The 14,945-nt window shown below is 46.3% G+C and overlaps 1 protein-coding gene across 1 annotated transcript in view; it reads right to left on the bottom strand.

Annotated features, from left to right (window-relative positions):
* Window positions 1-14,945, bottom strand: part of CNTNAP2 (contactin associated protein 2) — a gene marked incomplete at its 5' end in the record, with an annotated part of 1,134,943 nt that overhangs the window by 97,325 nt on the left and 1,022,673 nt on the right. Inside the window, one exon of the mRNA XM_019666439.1 lies at window positions 4,569-4,662. Within this exon, the coding sequence (XP_019521984.1) occupies window positions 4,569-4,662 (94 nt within the window). The remainder of the gene's footprint in view (window positions 1-4,568; window positions 4,663-14,945) is intronic.

Below are 14,945 nucleotides of genomic sequence, written 5' to 3'. Positions count from 1 at the left end.
GGGGGGGTGTTGTGCACTGGGACTGTCATGGGCAGATCAGGGCTTTTGGACCCGCTCATAAAGCCTGCTGTGATCTGAGCCTTCCTTCCTGCTGCTGCATTTTTATCACTTGCCTCTTTGTACTCTGGTCTCAGCCATTCGGAACGAAACTCGCTGTGGTTCCTCAGATTTCACTCACAGCACATGGTGTTTCCAGAGATGGTCGCAATACCCCCACCCCATATGCTCCTTTGCAGTGTGACCTTGCCACAAAGCCCTCAAAAAGTACAAGTCTGCTGCCCGGTTCCTGGAATATGGACCGGAGCCAGATTTGTGCTGACAGCCTGTGGTCAGAGGGGGGTGTGTGACTTCTGACCCCTCCAGTTGTCCCTTTGGGGTTTGGAACACCCCTTCTGAGCACCCAGTAATGCAGGGAGAAGCCGTGGGGGGGAGCGCGTTAGGGAGAACTGAGGCCCCCAGCCGCCAGCCTCAGCTAGGCTCCTGGGCAGCCATGCGACTGAGGCCACTCTGGACCGTCCAGTCACCCTTACACGCCAGCCGACACCACATGAAGCACAAGAACCATCCCGTTAGACCACAGAATTGTATGACGTGAGGGCTGTTGAGCCGCAAAGTGTGGGGTGGCCTGTACGGCAACAGAGAACTGAAAAATCTCTCCTCCACTGCACCCCGTTCCTTAAACCGAGTATTGCCATCCTGAAAACAGAGGCTATCTAGTTAATGACACTGAATTCAGTGATGTGATGAGCAGTGTGTGTTGACATTCCTCTAAGTTCATACCTACAATACAGCCATAACAGTGTATGACATCAAGAAACTCCAACTATAATTACCCTTTTAGTTCTCACACGAAACAGGAGAAACTTCCTACTTCAGCACTGCAGTTCTCCCTTAAAAAAAAAAAAAAGAAAATAACTCCCATCCTAATTATCACTGTTTCAAGAGTTTTCGGATTTCTCTAATCCGGTCTCAGTCAATCCAGGAAACTCCTCCAAGCACAGGACAAATTGTCACTCAGCCTTTGTTGAATGCTCTCAGTAATGGAGTGTCCACCACCTGAAAATGGTGGCTGCTCATTTTTTAAATATCTCTAATTATTAGGAGGTTCTTTCCCACAGAGAACTGAGCGCTTCCTCTCACTGGTCTACGTTGTCCTGGTGAGTCAGCCTCTACGAGGCCTAAGCCTTTTTTCACGGGGCAGTCGTCCAAGATTGAAAATAGATTCTCTTCCTTTTCTTAAATCACATCTTTTTCTGGATAAATATCCTCAGGTCTTTTGATTTTTCGTTTATGGCTTCTTTGTCTAATCCAGTCTTCTCCTCAGATGATTAATGCCCATCTTACACTGAGGTGCTTGGGACATTGCAGCCGAAGTCTGGCTGTGCTTCCTGCTCTGGACACGAGTCTCTTATTAAGGTAGGTCAGTAACTGTATTTATTTCAGAGGCAATCACCACATAATGTTGGCTCAGATAAAACTCTCCATCAGTCTTTCTCATGATTTCAGGAGTCCTCCATCTCCTACTTATGTGATTTTATTTTGGGGGCGGGTCTAAGTGCAGGAGTTAAGTTTTTCTTTATTATATTTCATCTCATTATTTTTATCTTATCTTTCTTGCCTGTCAAGATGCTTTTGAAGTGGTTTTCATCATCCAGCTTATTAAACCATGCCTCTCAGCTTTGTGTCATTTGCAAATGCAATAAACATTCTATTTGTGTCTTTATCCAAGGCACTGGTAGAAATGTTGGAAAAAAACACAAAACACAAGTAAACAAAAGACCCTCCTTCAGGCTCCCAATTATGCTTCTTTTCCTTGAGTTAAAGATTTCTTGAGAGACTATTAAATCTGTTGCTGGAAATTAGATACATAGAACTGATGGCATCACTCAGCTATTGTAGAAAATGATACAAAAAATGAACATGAATAGGTCTGGGGAAAGTTCTATTTTGTGAACTCTGCTTGTTGCTAGTGATCCCGACTTCTTGAAAAACAGAAATGGGAAAACCCTTTCTAAAATTCTGATGTTGGTTGACAGTGATCACATTTTTTTTTCTAGAATAAATTTCCCTCCATTCCCTTTAGAAAGGTCACCCTTGTCCTTGATTTGCTGTGCTGTCTTCCATCCTTTTATGCATCCTTTTTCCAGCAGCGCTCATCAAAGACCTCATGTGAAGGCATATTATTTATTTAAATCCGTCTCCTTTTCCTTCTTTTATGAGATCAGTTTCTGATTAGCAGCTGACTTGGCTAAGCAACAACTTGGGGGCCCTGATCTCCAGGGGTGTCAGAGCTTCACTGGAGTCCATGAGATGTCTGTTCCAAGTTCAACCCATCTTTACAGATGAGTATTTACACAGCTGGTGAATACATATTGGTTGTTTCTCACTGAAGTACATGTCGCTCTCAAAGGCAAACTTAAAAATACTCCTCACCAATCCTGCTCCTACTAAATCACAAAAATGTAAGGAACGTTGGCTTCAAGAGGTGGCCGTGGCCTCCCCAGGCACCCACGTGACTTTTTTGGTCCTTGCTGTGACTCCTTTAATTGTACTAACAAATTGTATCTTCAGGGTATCAGATCTCTTCCTTGTTTCTTCATCGTTCTGAAAGGTGCAGGTGTTACCAGGGAGCAGTGCCAAACTCGGTGTCATACATCACCCGTTTCAAACCCCAGCTCCACCAATGACTAGTGGGGGTGCTTTATGCCAGCAGTTCTCAACTGGTGGTGACTTTGGCCTCCTGGGGAACGTTTGGCCCTGTCTGGAGACATTTTCAGTTGTCACATTTGCTACTTATATTTAGTGCTACTTGTATTTAGTGGGTCGAGGCCACAGATGCTGCTAAGCATCATACAATGCACAGGACAGTCTCAGCAGCAAAGAATTATCTCGTCTTAAATGTCAATAGTGCTGCTGCCGGGGAAACCTGCTTTAATGAAATCACCACCATTCTGAGCCTTGGTTCCGTCTTCCACACAGCGAGGTAGCCGTGCTCTGGGGCGGTGCTGTGCGCGCTGCAGAGAGTACTATACGCGCTTATGAATGCCTGGGCTCTGCTCCACTGAACAGCCACTTGTGTCGCTAACCAGTGACATCACTTGCCTTTCAGCTGCAGCCCCAATGGACCCTGACCCTCAGTGACAAGGTCTTTTGACCACGGACTCTCACAGAGAGACCTAGCTTCACCACTCTGCTTTACCTCATTCTAGGGGAGTAGTTTTGGCAAATTGACCTCCCTCAGCCTCAGTTTCCTCATTTGGAAAGTGTGGATAATAATCACAGGTCTTACTTCACTGGACTGTTGGGACATTTAGTTGTCACACTGACACGCGTGACATGTTTAGCGCGATGCCCAAGACACAGTAGGTAGGCATGAGGTTTCACTCTCATTCCTTTTCCGCTTCCCTGCCGTTTCGCGGAGGTTGTGAACTTTTTCTTTGGGGGCCTCATGGACACTGTTTGCCTGGTGGAGGGTTCCTGGTTCTAAAGCCAGGAACACTTTTTGCTCTTGGCCCCTGTCTGGCATAGGATACAGGGCTTACCCCTCCCCTGGTCAACCTCTGCTGCCGAAGTTTTCCTTTCCTGCTTTTCTCATTTGTAAGTCAGCCAACACAAGTACGATAGCATGGTAATTGGCAGAACAGAGGCATCTGACTGTCTGGGTCCAAGTTTTGGTTCCCCCATTTATGAAACAGGTGGCCTCAGGCAATTTATTTAATCTATCTGTGCCTCAGTTTTGTCCTCCATAAAATGGAGATAATAATCTTGATTATCTCATGTAATGGCTATGAAGCTCAAATGAGTTCATCTATATCTAAAGTGCTTAAAATGGAGCTTGGCTCACAGCATGTCCTATATAAGTGTATATTCTTGTTATTTTGATTATAGGTTGTGTCTCGTGTTCTCTCATTATCACTCCCCCACTCATCGTTTTAAATGAATGTTTTTTACGGTTAATACTGTTCTGACCAGCACTGCCCACTGCACAGAGTCGCCTTCTCCTCGGCCAGCACATTACCCACCATCTTACTATTTCCACTTTGGGTTCACAACATACGCTCTCACAGTAAAAAAACAAACAAACAAAAAACAACAACGATTGGCTTCACATTAATCATTTAGAAATACTTCATCAACCACATCAATATTTTCATCTAGACAGCACTGATCAACAGTAGCAAAAAGGACAACAGTGACTCATAAAGTCACAATCACACACAGGGGAGGATGTTCCGTCACTTTTCCAATTCCTGTTGGCCTTCCGATTTGCAAACAACATCAGGTGAGATATTCTCAAGAGTGAGGAGAAGAGATAGCATAAGAAATAGTTCAATTACACGTTGTTAGTGGGTGGCGGTCTTTCATAAACCAGTGAACAGATTTTACATGAAGGAACCGGGAGCTGACACTTGCCTTCACGTGTGTTTCTGTGTATGTCACATGCCACATAATGCTGGTTCCATTCCCATCATTGACGGAGGGGCCCCGACCTACAATCACAATGTGTCTCAAAGGCGCATGAGCCGCTTTAAAATATATGACACGAGCAATTTGCCCCAAATTCTTACCTATAACTTTTCCTAGAAAGAGCGACTTGGGCGAGTTGAACAGTGTGTCAGATGAACTTGGCAGGTGGTAGTTCACAGACGGGTAATGATCCAGCTGCAGGAGAAAACAAGAGTCACTGTTAGAAGAATGTCACCAGCCTGCACTGGAATCAGACCTTCCTGGGGGATGATGACATTACTCTTTGAACCCTGGTTTCGGGGTACCTTATCTCCTCAGTGCTGACTCTGAAATACCGGCCTGAGGAAGTGGGAAGTCTCACCTCCTCCTTCGCGGCGGAAACAATTTGAACTTGGTGGGTAAAGACCCTTGATGAACCGTTCTCCAGTGTACGCACAGTTTCTGCGGATAACGTACGTGGTGGATTAAGACCCTGGCTCATTTTAATAGAATGAAATCTACAGTAATGACCCCTGAGATAGGAAATGCTCCATCTATAGCAACGAATTTTCTGTAGGGTCCTCTTACTGTCCTGTTTTGGTATTATCAGTTTATAGACCAATACTGATTCAAATATGAATATGAACATATATTTTACATACGCGTATAGGGATATGAGTCTATATACTTGAATGCTGAGCTTCAGGCTGGGTAAATGTGGTTTTCTTTCTTATCAAAATGAGGGGAAGTTCTCCTTCCTGCCGCAGGGCAGGGACAGGAGAGCCCAGAGGGGACGAGGCCACATTGTCACCAGCAGAGCTGTTTTTTCAGAGGGGAGGCGAGCGGGCAGCCGAGGGAGGGAAAATGGAGCAGATGGAAGTAGCTCACAGGAACGGCTGTGGGAGCAACGCAGGTTTCTGGCTCCAGTCCCCACGTACAAGCGCCAGCGGCGGTGTCCCAGGGCTTCCCTGGTCGTTGTGTCCCTACGTGGCTTTTCCTGCCTCTGCTGACTCTCTGAATCCACAGTGTCTACTAGGTGTTTCCCCAGCTCTGAGCTCCGAAAGCTTTCTGAGCTTCCCTGTAACCACCTGCGAAAACCCTCCTTGGTAACCTTCCGTTTTTCTGGAGTGAGTGTCATACCTGCCAAGGTGAGCATAAGGTAAGGAGTGGGTCAGCAGGAAGCACTGCGTCGTCGCTGGCCAGCGCTGCATTCCCGGGGGAACTGCGTGCCAGCCGCACAGACGCCAGAAAGCGGACCCACTGCCCACCCAGCCAGTGACAGCCAAGGTGGGCAGAGCGGCAGGAGGCCAGCCTGCTCTGGGGACCAGAGGGTGGCAGGAAGGAGCCCACGGAGGGAGCTAATCTCACACCCCACGCTGAGAAGGAGCTGCTCTGAGGGGATGATCATCACTTATTCATGAGAACCTACACCTGCATCTTGAAACTGCTTACTAGACACCTAGAGGTCATTGGAAAGTCAAGGCGAATAGGCACATCTCAGGAATTTGGGGAGTTTTTTCACGTGCATGGGTATCTGGTAACACTGTAACAAAAGCCCCAAAACACTATTCAAGCAAACACTGGCATGTTCGACTATACGTTTGAAAAGTTTTTTTTCAAAATATAATTTCAAGTGCATCATTAGCAAAACACTTATTCTGGCCAGAGGATCTTAAATATTTGAAATCTCATAAAGTTGTTTCCCTGGAGCAAAGGCGGCTTGGTTCCTGGTGCTAAATATTCGCGAGCTGCTCTGGCGCCACCTAGTGGCACACACGGGTAACTGCTGCTGTCCCTCCCCCCGTTTCTGCTCCGTCAAGTAAGCTAACCGCAAAATGCCCATTGACATTTCTCATAGGCAATTCTGCAATGCTTCACAGTGATGATACTGCCCTAAAATCTTCTTACAATTTAATCTGTCCTTTTTAAGACCCTAAAAGCGACACAAACAATATATGTTCATCATAGAAAAATAACATAGGTTTGCAGAAGAAATACCATCCGGTGATAATTCATGCTAATTTTGCATGTCGTCTTTCAGTTTTTTGACCCAAAATTGGACGGAACCCAACAACACATTGTTTTGCATTTACTTTTCATTACTTACTGATGTATTCTGAAACTCCTTCTGCGCTATCACACATACAACTAAATCATCATTTGTATGAACGACCAGTATTCCATGTTAATGAATATATAATCTACAATGTTTAAAAAGCATCAAATTTCTACATTTAGAGTTTCAGGTTTCTTGTGTCTTTGGGCCCAGGTCAGTGCTGAGCACATAGTAGGACCTCAATAAAAATGTGTTGCCATATGTTTGTGCAGCTCTTCAAGCAGTGGGCACAGAAGTGAATTCAGTTCTTAGAGGGGGGTCTGACCCACAGTGGAAATACCTTCCTTTTCATCAACTGTTTCTGTGGATCCAGGCCAGACAGACTTGGCTTTTTGGGAGGTCATCTTATGTTATCTGTACTGAGCTTACAGTAGAATTAAACTCCTAGTTTGCCTCTATCGGTTACTTTCAGCTGTTCCCCTTCAGAGACACACGCTCGTATATACGTCTCTCTCTGAAATGGTGGAACTGGCTACCCCAGCTACTCTGGCCACAGACAGAACTCTGCCAAGTGACAGTCTCCTGAGGGGACCCAGCAGTCTCGGCGAGGGAGCGGAGAGGATCAGCGGCATGTGAAATGTTTACATTTAAAAAGAGAAAATGCATTGAATCGGATGAGGCAAGTAAAGCTCAACCTGAAAAGCCTAAGGACATGATGTCACATGATGTCACCTCACTTGAGGTGCCAAGTGGCCGCCCCTTTTCAGATGAACTCTGGTGTGTTTGTCACAGTTAAGTGTCATTATTTCAAGGTAATTTCTGTGGGGTCCACGTGAGCTATTTAGCTGCACTTTTAGCTGGCGGCCATCCCACTGGCAGCTCAGGGGTACTAAGGACTCGTGTAGCAGACGCTCATTAAAGCGACCCCGTGCGCCCTCGGACAACCATGAGGGGACACTGATGTGTGCCACGCTCACCAGTGAGGCATGGAAAGCACCAGCGGTTCAGGCCGGGCCGCGGGCCTCACGTACTGACGTCGGGGCCTTCATGGCCGTGTAGGCACTGCTTTGTGATGTCCATTTTTAAGCCACAGTTGGCCTTGGCAGAGTTTGAAAGGATTTCATCAGCCTGTGTATGTTTGGGGGTGAAATGGAGAAGTTGGGGAAGGGACAGAGAAGAAAGACCTAAGCAGTGTGGATTACCTCTTGCCACTGTTCCCGAGAAGGGACACGAAAAGCTGCCATGAGGGCTTGTTTCTGGGGCTCTAGAACAGGGGCCTCAGATCGCCTGCCTTCTTTCCCGATCCCCTATTTTGGGTAATGCTTGGAGGAGGCAGCTCAGAGGTACTGAATTTAGAACAGAATGTCTTGATGAATGTTTTTACTCCAAGTCAAAGCTCAAGGTCAAACACGGGCAGAGGCCAAAGCAGACAGATGTTAGGGATGAGAAACGGGCAGCTCATCTCATCCATTACCCCTCTCTCCCTATCCCTGCCATCCTGAAACGCCTCTGGGCTTCACAGGAGACCGGAGCTTCCTCTCCCACTTTGATCTCCATCCCATCTGGGGGTCTGCAGCTGGGGGTCTCCCCCCACGCCTCAGGCCATTCACACCTGACAATTGGAAAGGCGGGACTCCACCCCGGCATCGAGGATAAATTCATCTGAGTGTTTTCTGCCTCTTATGGACTCCAAGTCACTTTGTTTTCCTTAATGGATAGGACATCGAAAAAATTCAGATGAGAGTGGGAGACAACAAAGTAGAGTTAATTGTGGGTCTGCCACCAGTTACAGGGTTGTACCCTGTCCCTTCGCTTCCTCTGGCTGGCTGGTGGCACTGTGAGGACGATGGCCATGCCCCATTCACCCCTCCTTCTCCAGAGCTAGCCAGGGCCTGATGCCACCATGCCCGCCTGTAAGGCGGTGAGTGGCGGGCTAAGCAGGCAGGGAGGCAATCCCCCCGGACATCCGGGCCCAGGGGACAGACCTCGGCTCTGGACTTTCGGCTGCTCCTTTTCTGCAACATCATCTAGTAAATCTGCTCCATTGAGACCCACAGGAAAAGGGCCGGTACCATCTGAGGTCTCACTTACCAATTACTAAATGAGTCGTGTGTGTGTGTGTGTGTGTGTGTGTGTGTGTGTGTGTGTGTTAGGGAAACCCCAGCTTTTATTCCATTAGAACCCCTCTTCTAGAGGGGAAGAGCTCTATGGATGACCCCATTGCTGGAAGCCCTCAGGTAATTTCACGACCACCCGGTTTGGGTGTAAGCCAGACTCCATGCCGGAGACGGCATTGAAGGAGACTGACCAATGGCTTGTCTGGGACCCTGAACCTTTATGCCCTGGGACACTCTCCACTACTCCGGGAGCCTGGAGTTCAGCATAACTCACTCTGGGGACCACGTGGGGACCACAAGCACATGATTGTGGAGGCCAGCACGCCAGCTTCTTCCCAGTCTACGCTGCCTGAGCGTGGGACCGGCCCCCCCGACTCCAAGAGCGAGCAAGTGTGCAGACGGTAGGCTGCCTTTCACCTTGATTTGCTCACAAACCCTGCTGACGGATGGAGAAATTGCAACAAAGGAAAGAAGCCAAGAAACTCCCTACCCTGTAACAGACCTGTGGAATCCATGAGAAACAGTCGCGCTCTCATAATTGGGTCCGCGATGACCACGTAGAATGGGGGTGCCTGAGTGTGTCCCAAGGTGTCAGCCTCCTTCTGAACATTTCCGTTCCAGGCAGACAGACGAGCAGGCCCTGAGGTGATGGCGGGGGTGGGGATGTGGGGGTGAGGGGGGGAAGGTGGCATCTGCCTAGAGCGAGGAGGGTGAAGAGCGGGGTGGGGGTTCCTGCCCTTCCTGTCTGCTCTGACCGACCCAGCCTTTCAGCCCTTTGCCTGGAGGCTTTTCTGCTCTCCCTGCACCAAACACGACGCAAGGACGAATTCTTATTCTGGAAACCATCATCGAACCCGCTCACTTGACTACCAGCCCCCAGATGAGCGGAGTTCTCTCACTTTTCGTTCTAAGACCCACACATTACAAAGAGCGAGCGCAGTCCCTGCCATGTGTACTTACACCACCAGCCAATCCGGCTCCCCGAATTTAGCCCTGAGATGTTTACCTATAGGTCAGGTTCAGGCAGGACTGTTCAAGCCAGGAGAAGCCTTGGAAACGGCTAGTTTACAAATGTAGAAGAGGAAGTGGGGTCCCAGGGAGAGTTAGCTATCTTCCCAAGCTCACAGCCTGGAAGTGGTAGCGTCGGCCTTGCACTAACGTTAAGCTCATAAGGTATGTTATTCTCGGGAAATGCTTAAGCCTTGAGAAATAAGGGATTTAAGAGGCAGGTCTTTCTTTGTGGTACAGTACGTACGTCATTTCTTTTTCAGAGATGTCAGCAGGTTTCGTTTATGGCTTGATAAGCAATTTAAAAGTGAGAGGTATTATAAGTACTTCTTACTATTGTCATTACGCCATCATTAATATGGTAATGGAATCAGCACAATTTATCTGCCTCTTAAGGTTTAGTGCAATTGAAATCCTGCAGGATTGATGCAGTAAAAAGAATAAGTGAGCCCATGAAGTGATTTATGTTTTAGTGTATGAAAATTTTCTCAAAATAGGAAGAAGAAAAATATTAGCTTCCAAATGTTGATCTGCTTTCCCTGGTCTAACACTCCACCTGCTGGAAAAACACTGAACACTATTTAAAGCATAGTGTTTTAAAAAAACAAACTGATTTTGTATCAATAAATCTGTATAATTTTTATAAATATCAATGAATAAGAGGAGGAATTTTTATTTCAGAGCAGAAACAGCATGAATTTCAAAGACTTTTATGGCAGGAATGGGCCAAACACCATATAATTTTTTTCAAAGAATCTGGTCAGAGCATACTTAGTACTTTCAGGTTTGTGTTTTGACTTGTACATAACTATTCGGAAGATGATTATAAAACATTAAACAACATCTGAACCAGTTCTAGTCATCATACCTCTAATTTTCCTCTTAGAGATCTAGTATGAGAATCACTCATAGTTTTTATACACTTTTATAACCATCATTTTAATAACCATCAAATTTAATCATTACACATAGTGGGTAGTTGAGATAATAATTAACATAATTAGCATCAATTCAATCATTTCATAGGGCATATTTTCCTGTAGAGCGCAAGGCAAAACGCACTGTGATAAACTGTACAATGGCTTTCCAGGAGTTAAGGGAACACAAATAAGTGAAAAAGGGCAGAAGAAAACAAAGAAAAATGAGTTAAAAATAAAATTAGAAATGGTCAATGTTGAAACTAGGTATTAAATATAATGTTGCTAACATTATATAATGTGATGGCAATATTTTTTCCTACTGAAAAGAGTATGAATCAGAACAGTTATGAGAAACAATGCAGACAGGACAAATATGATTGAGGCATTTCTATTTTAGTTGTTGTTAGCCTCTGTCATCTGGATTTGTCAAGCACGTGTTTTTATTTATTTATTTATTTTTAAAGATTTTTATTGGGGAATTGGAACAGCGCTGGGGAATTGGGGGAAGGGGGACAGACAAGTTGCTGTCCTTTTGTTCTTCAGTCTAGTTGTGGAGGACGTTGCTTCACTGGCCCAAGTTGGCACCATCATTGCGCTCTTCCTGGGTGAGGCAGATCAGTCGCCGGCTTCTGGACGGCCGCTCACTGCAGCTGCTGGCTACACACGGTAGCCCATGGCAACCCACTGCAACAGAGACTGCAGTCTCCAGCGACTCACAGCAGCCCAGCTCCAGGTTGAGCTGTTGTTCAGCATCTTAGCTGTGGAGGGCAGTGTCACTGGCCCTCATATGTGGGATCCAAACCGGGTCCCTCTGGCGTCCCAGGCCAGCTCTTACCCACCGCGCCACTCGGCCGGCCCTCAAGCACGTGGTTTTAAATTTGTGTCCTGTGACTTCCTGGGTGAGTGGTACAGGGAAGTTTGAATAAGGCCATCAATACAAATTATGTATTAGGAAACATCTGTCTAGCCAATTTACAAACAGGGAAACTGTTGGAGTTTGGTGTGTGTGATGTTATTGATGTCATGTTGCTTATCTGCCGAGGTTGGGACTGGTCAGCGTGGAAGTTATCCATGTGGGGCCCTCACTGGTCCAGATACAGGACTTTATTTAAAGATGAGCCCCTCCCAGAAATATACAATTAGTCACACCTTCAGACGTGAGCAGGTTGGCTGCGTCAGCTGGAGGCATGTGCCACGTTCACTCCTGAGCAGGTTACACCTGTCCAGTGCATGCCCGTCCCCTAGGCCACCCCGGGCATGAGTGACGGTCATCACAGGGTGACCTGACTGCTGAGAGGGCATGGCGTCGATGTCCCCGCTGACCCTATCTCCTTCTAGGCAGTCGTCTTTCAGTACATGACATGGCTCCTAATACCGCCTAACGCCACACAAGGACTGGCACGCAATTCTGCTGCCCTGCCACCTTGTGAACTGGGCCCGGGGCGAAGCTGAACATGTGTATATGGAGATGTTCCCAGCTGGGTTCAAGGTGCTTAGACTCTTGTTTTGGAAATAATATTATACAACCACAGATGAAAACTGACTATAAAGTATTACCCCAAATTCTGAAATGTATGATACGGAGAATAACTGACATGATGGTTTAAGTACCTAGGCTGGCAGAGTGGAGGCATTTTGAGGCAGAACATGTACATGTACCAATTCTCTCTAGGGGTCTGAGGTGACCAGTGGGGACACCTGGAGGTGGGGCAGAAGCAAAGGAGAAGAAATCTGAGAGGAAGCAGAAGTCCAGCACGACACGGGATAAGGGCTGTGATTAACCTCCACAGAGGGATGAATACAGGAGCCGTCGAGGACATGAATGTCTAACATGTGACAGTCAGCGGTTCCTTGTTCAAGAGTCCAACATGCTGCGTGCTCCTCCCCAGGACCCTGAGCTGTTCAATAAAGGCCGCTGTTCAGTGAATGCTCTGAGTGGTGTGTGTGTGTTTATACGCCAAAGAAGGTGGTGAGTGTCACTTTGGGTGGCTATGTTGTGGATCAGAGAGAGGGCCCATGGACGTTCTTTGGGGGTGGGTGTTGGGTTTCCACCAGGCAGGGAAGGTCAGTGGAAACTGTGGATCAAGGGGGTCTCTGTGAGGGCTGCGACTGAGTTCAACCTCTTGGCCAGGGAATGAATCAATCTTACCTATGTAATGAAGCCAAAACCCCCTGGGCACGGAAGCTCAGGAGAGCCTCCCCGGTCTGCACTACTCTGTGTATTGTCACACGTAACATGGAGGAAGAGGGACATAACCTGAGGACAAGGAAGCTTTGCCTCTGAGATGCTCAGAATCACTGGGTGCAGAGCGAAAGGAGCCAGGCATAAAATACTGCATACTCTATGATTCCATGTATACAAGGGTATGGAACAGATAGAACTGGCCTGTGGTTTTACAGAAGCAGGAATGTGACGAGTGGTTGCTTAGGGCAATGGCTGGTGGGAATTGACAGGAAAAGGAACTTGAGAGAACCTTCTGGGATATTGGAAATGTTCTCTATTTTGACAGTGGTGGTGGTTGCATGGGTGTGCACATTCATCAAAACTCATCATTCTGCACAATTCAAGGGTGTACGTTCATTGCATGCAATTTATGCTGCAATTCAGTTGACTGAAAACAAAAAAGAGAGAACGTGGCAGAAGCTGATCTGAAAAAGCAAACGTGGACAATTATCTCCAGGAGTTTTACTGCTGAGAAAAGCAAAGAAAGGGAGAGAGTGGGGTCAGGAGAAAATTGTTTTAAGTGAGAGAGCTAGCCACATGTTTGTTGGCTGGCGGGAATGAGCCAGTAGAGGAGGAGGACAGAGAGGTGTCGTCACAACGTCCTTGAGGAGGTAAGATGGCCGTAGTGGGAGAGAGGAGGGACTGGCTTTCAACCTGACTCTCAAGCAAACTTAACTTCCCCCTGTGCTCTTTTCTGAATCAGAAAGCCACAATCAGTGGTATTTTTAAAGAGAGAATAGTCTGTTTTCTACGGTGATGTCAGGCAGGGGCTGGTGGTGATTCTAAGTTAGGTCAGGGGTTGGAATTAATGGTCCATGAGGACCATCTCGCTTCTAAAATGATCCTAAACAAATTTACATCAAGTTTGCAATTTACATGATAGTTTATAAGGAAGAACTTGAAGAGGTTTGTGACAATTCTCTTTGTTCTCGTATCTAGGGAAGGAAGTAGAAAAGCATATTATCATACTCAGATATGGGGAAACTGAGGCACCCAGAGGATTCTGTCTAATCCAAGTTCGCTAAGTCAGTAGTAAATATTCCACTTAATACACATTGGTCTGTTAAGTGTCGTTAAGCTTGTTAAGTGTCGCTAGGAAGAAAATTTCCTGACACCCTGCAATTCTAAGACTCCCCATCACTACCGACAAATCCTGTGATTTGTTATTTTTAAAGAAATGAAACTGTGCTTTTGATTACTGTCATTCTCCTAACCCCAGGGACGAATGACTTTCCTAACTAAATGGTATTCATTGATCAGTGGTTCTTTGCCAGGTGGTATTTTTAAAATACTGAGAGAAAATTTAAATGCTGTATTTCTCATCAGACTCGAGTTGAGGGCTTTACGGTTCTAAACCTACTTAATGAAACAGCATTTTCTTCTTTATTGGCTGGTCTTCTAGGTTTATAGGTTTGCTCAAATGGTGACCGCGGAATGATTCTTGTATGTCGGGTGTTTAAAAATAAAGCAATCCCAGGTGTTTTTACTTTATTGATCTTTTTAACGCACTGGCTTTAGTATTTAAATGAGTTTGAGTTTGTTTCTTTAACGGTCTTTCAATAAAGCTTGCGCTGACCTGGTTCCTTTTGCATTCACAGCACTGGAATGGCAGAAATAGACTAATAATAAAAATGAACTCATTTTATGCGGTTGAAAAGGTTATATTTCTATTGATTTTTAACTGGAATATAGTTAAAGTCCTTGATACTGAAAAAAACTCGACCAACACATCCTTTTTAGTACAGAGGCTCTATTGATACTGCCTTGCCGGTAGGTTTTGGCAGCAAGAATATTCAGGAGGAAATCTAAACACTGGCATTGTCAGAGGACTGATAAGCACGTCCTTCAAATTCTGTTCCAGGCGAAAGAGTGGAAACGCGTATCCAGGAAACCGTGACAATACAGGGTGAGTTCAGAATGTGAGGTACATGCCATGGGCTGAAACGCTCAGCCTGATGACCAGCGCTGCTGGCTTCCAGAAAGAAGGACAGCGCGGCACCCTGGGAACATTGGAGTTTTTCAACGCTATGTTTGGACCCTGTTCCAGGAAGTAGAATGTGCGGGGCAGGGGGAGAGTAGGGAGAATTTAGTAGAGATGGTGAGGAACGGGCAATAGAAAGGACTAGAAGAAATATGTAAGAGATAAGAAGAACATTCACTCCTCCTCCTGTGAC

This window comes from Hipposideros armiger, unplaced genomic scaffold (assembly GCF_001890085.2).
Source record: "Hipposideros armiger isolate ML-2016 unplaced genomic scaffold, ASM189008v1 scaffold_470, whole genome shotgun sequence".
Classification (NCBI taxonomy): domain Eukaryota; kingdom Metazoa; phylum Chordata; class Mammalia; order Chiroptera; family Hipposideridae; genus Hipposideros; species Hipposideros armiger.
The sequence above is the reverse complement of the archived record's forward strand: the minus strand, read 5'-3'. Positions and strand labels throughout refer to the sequence as shown.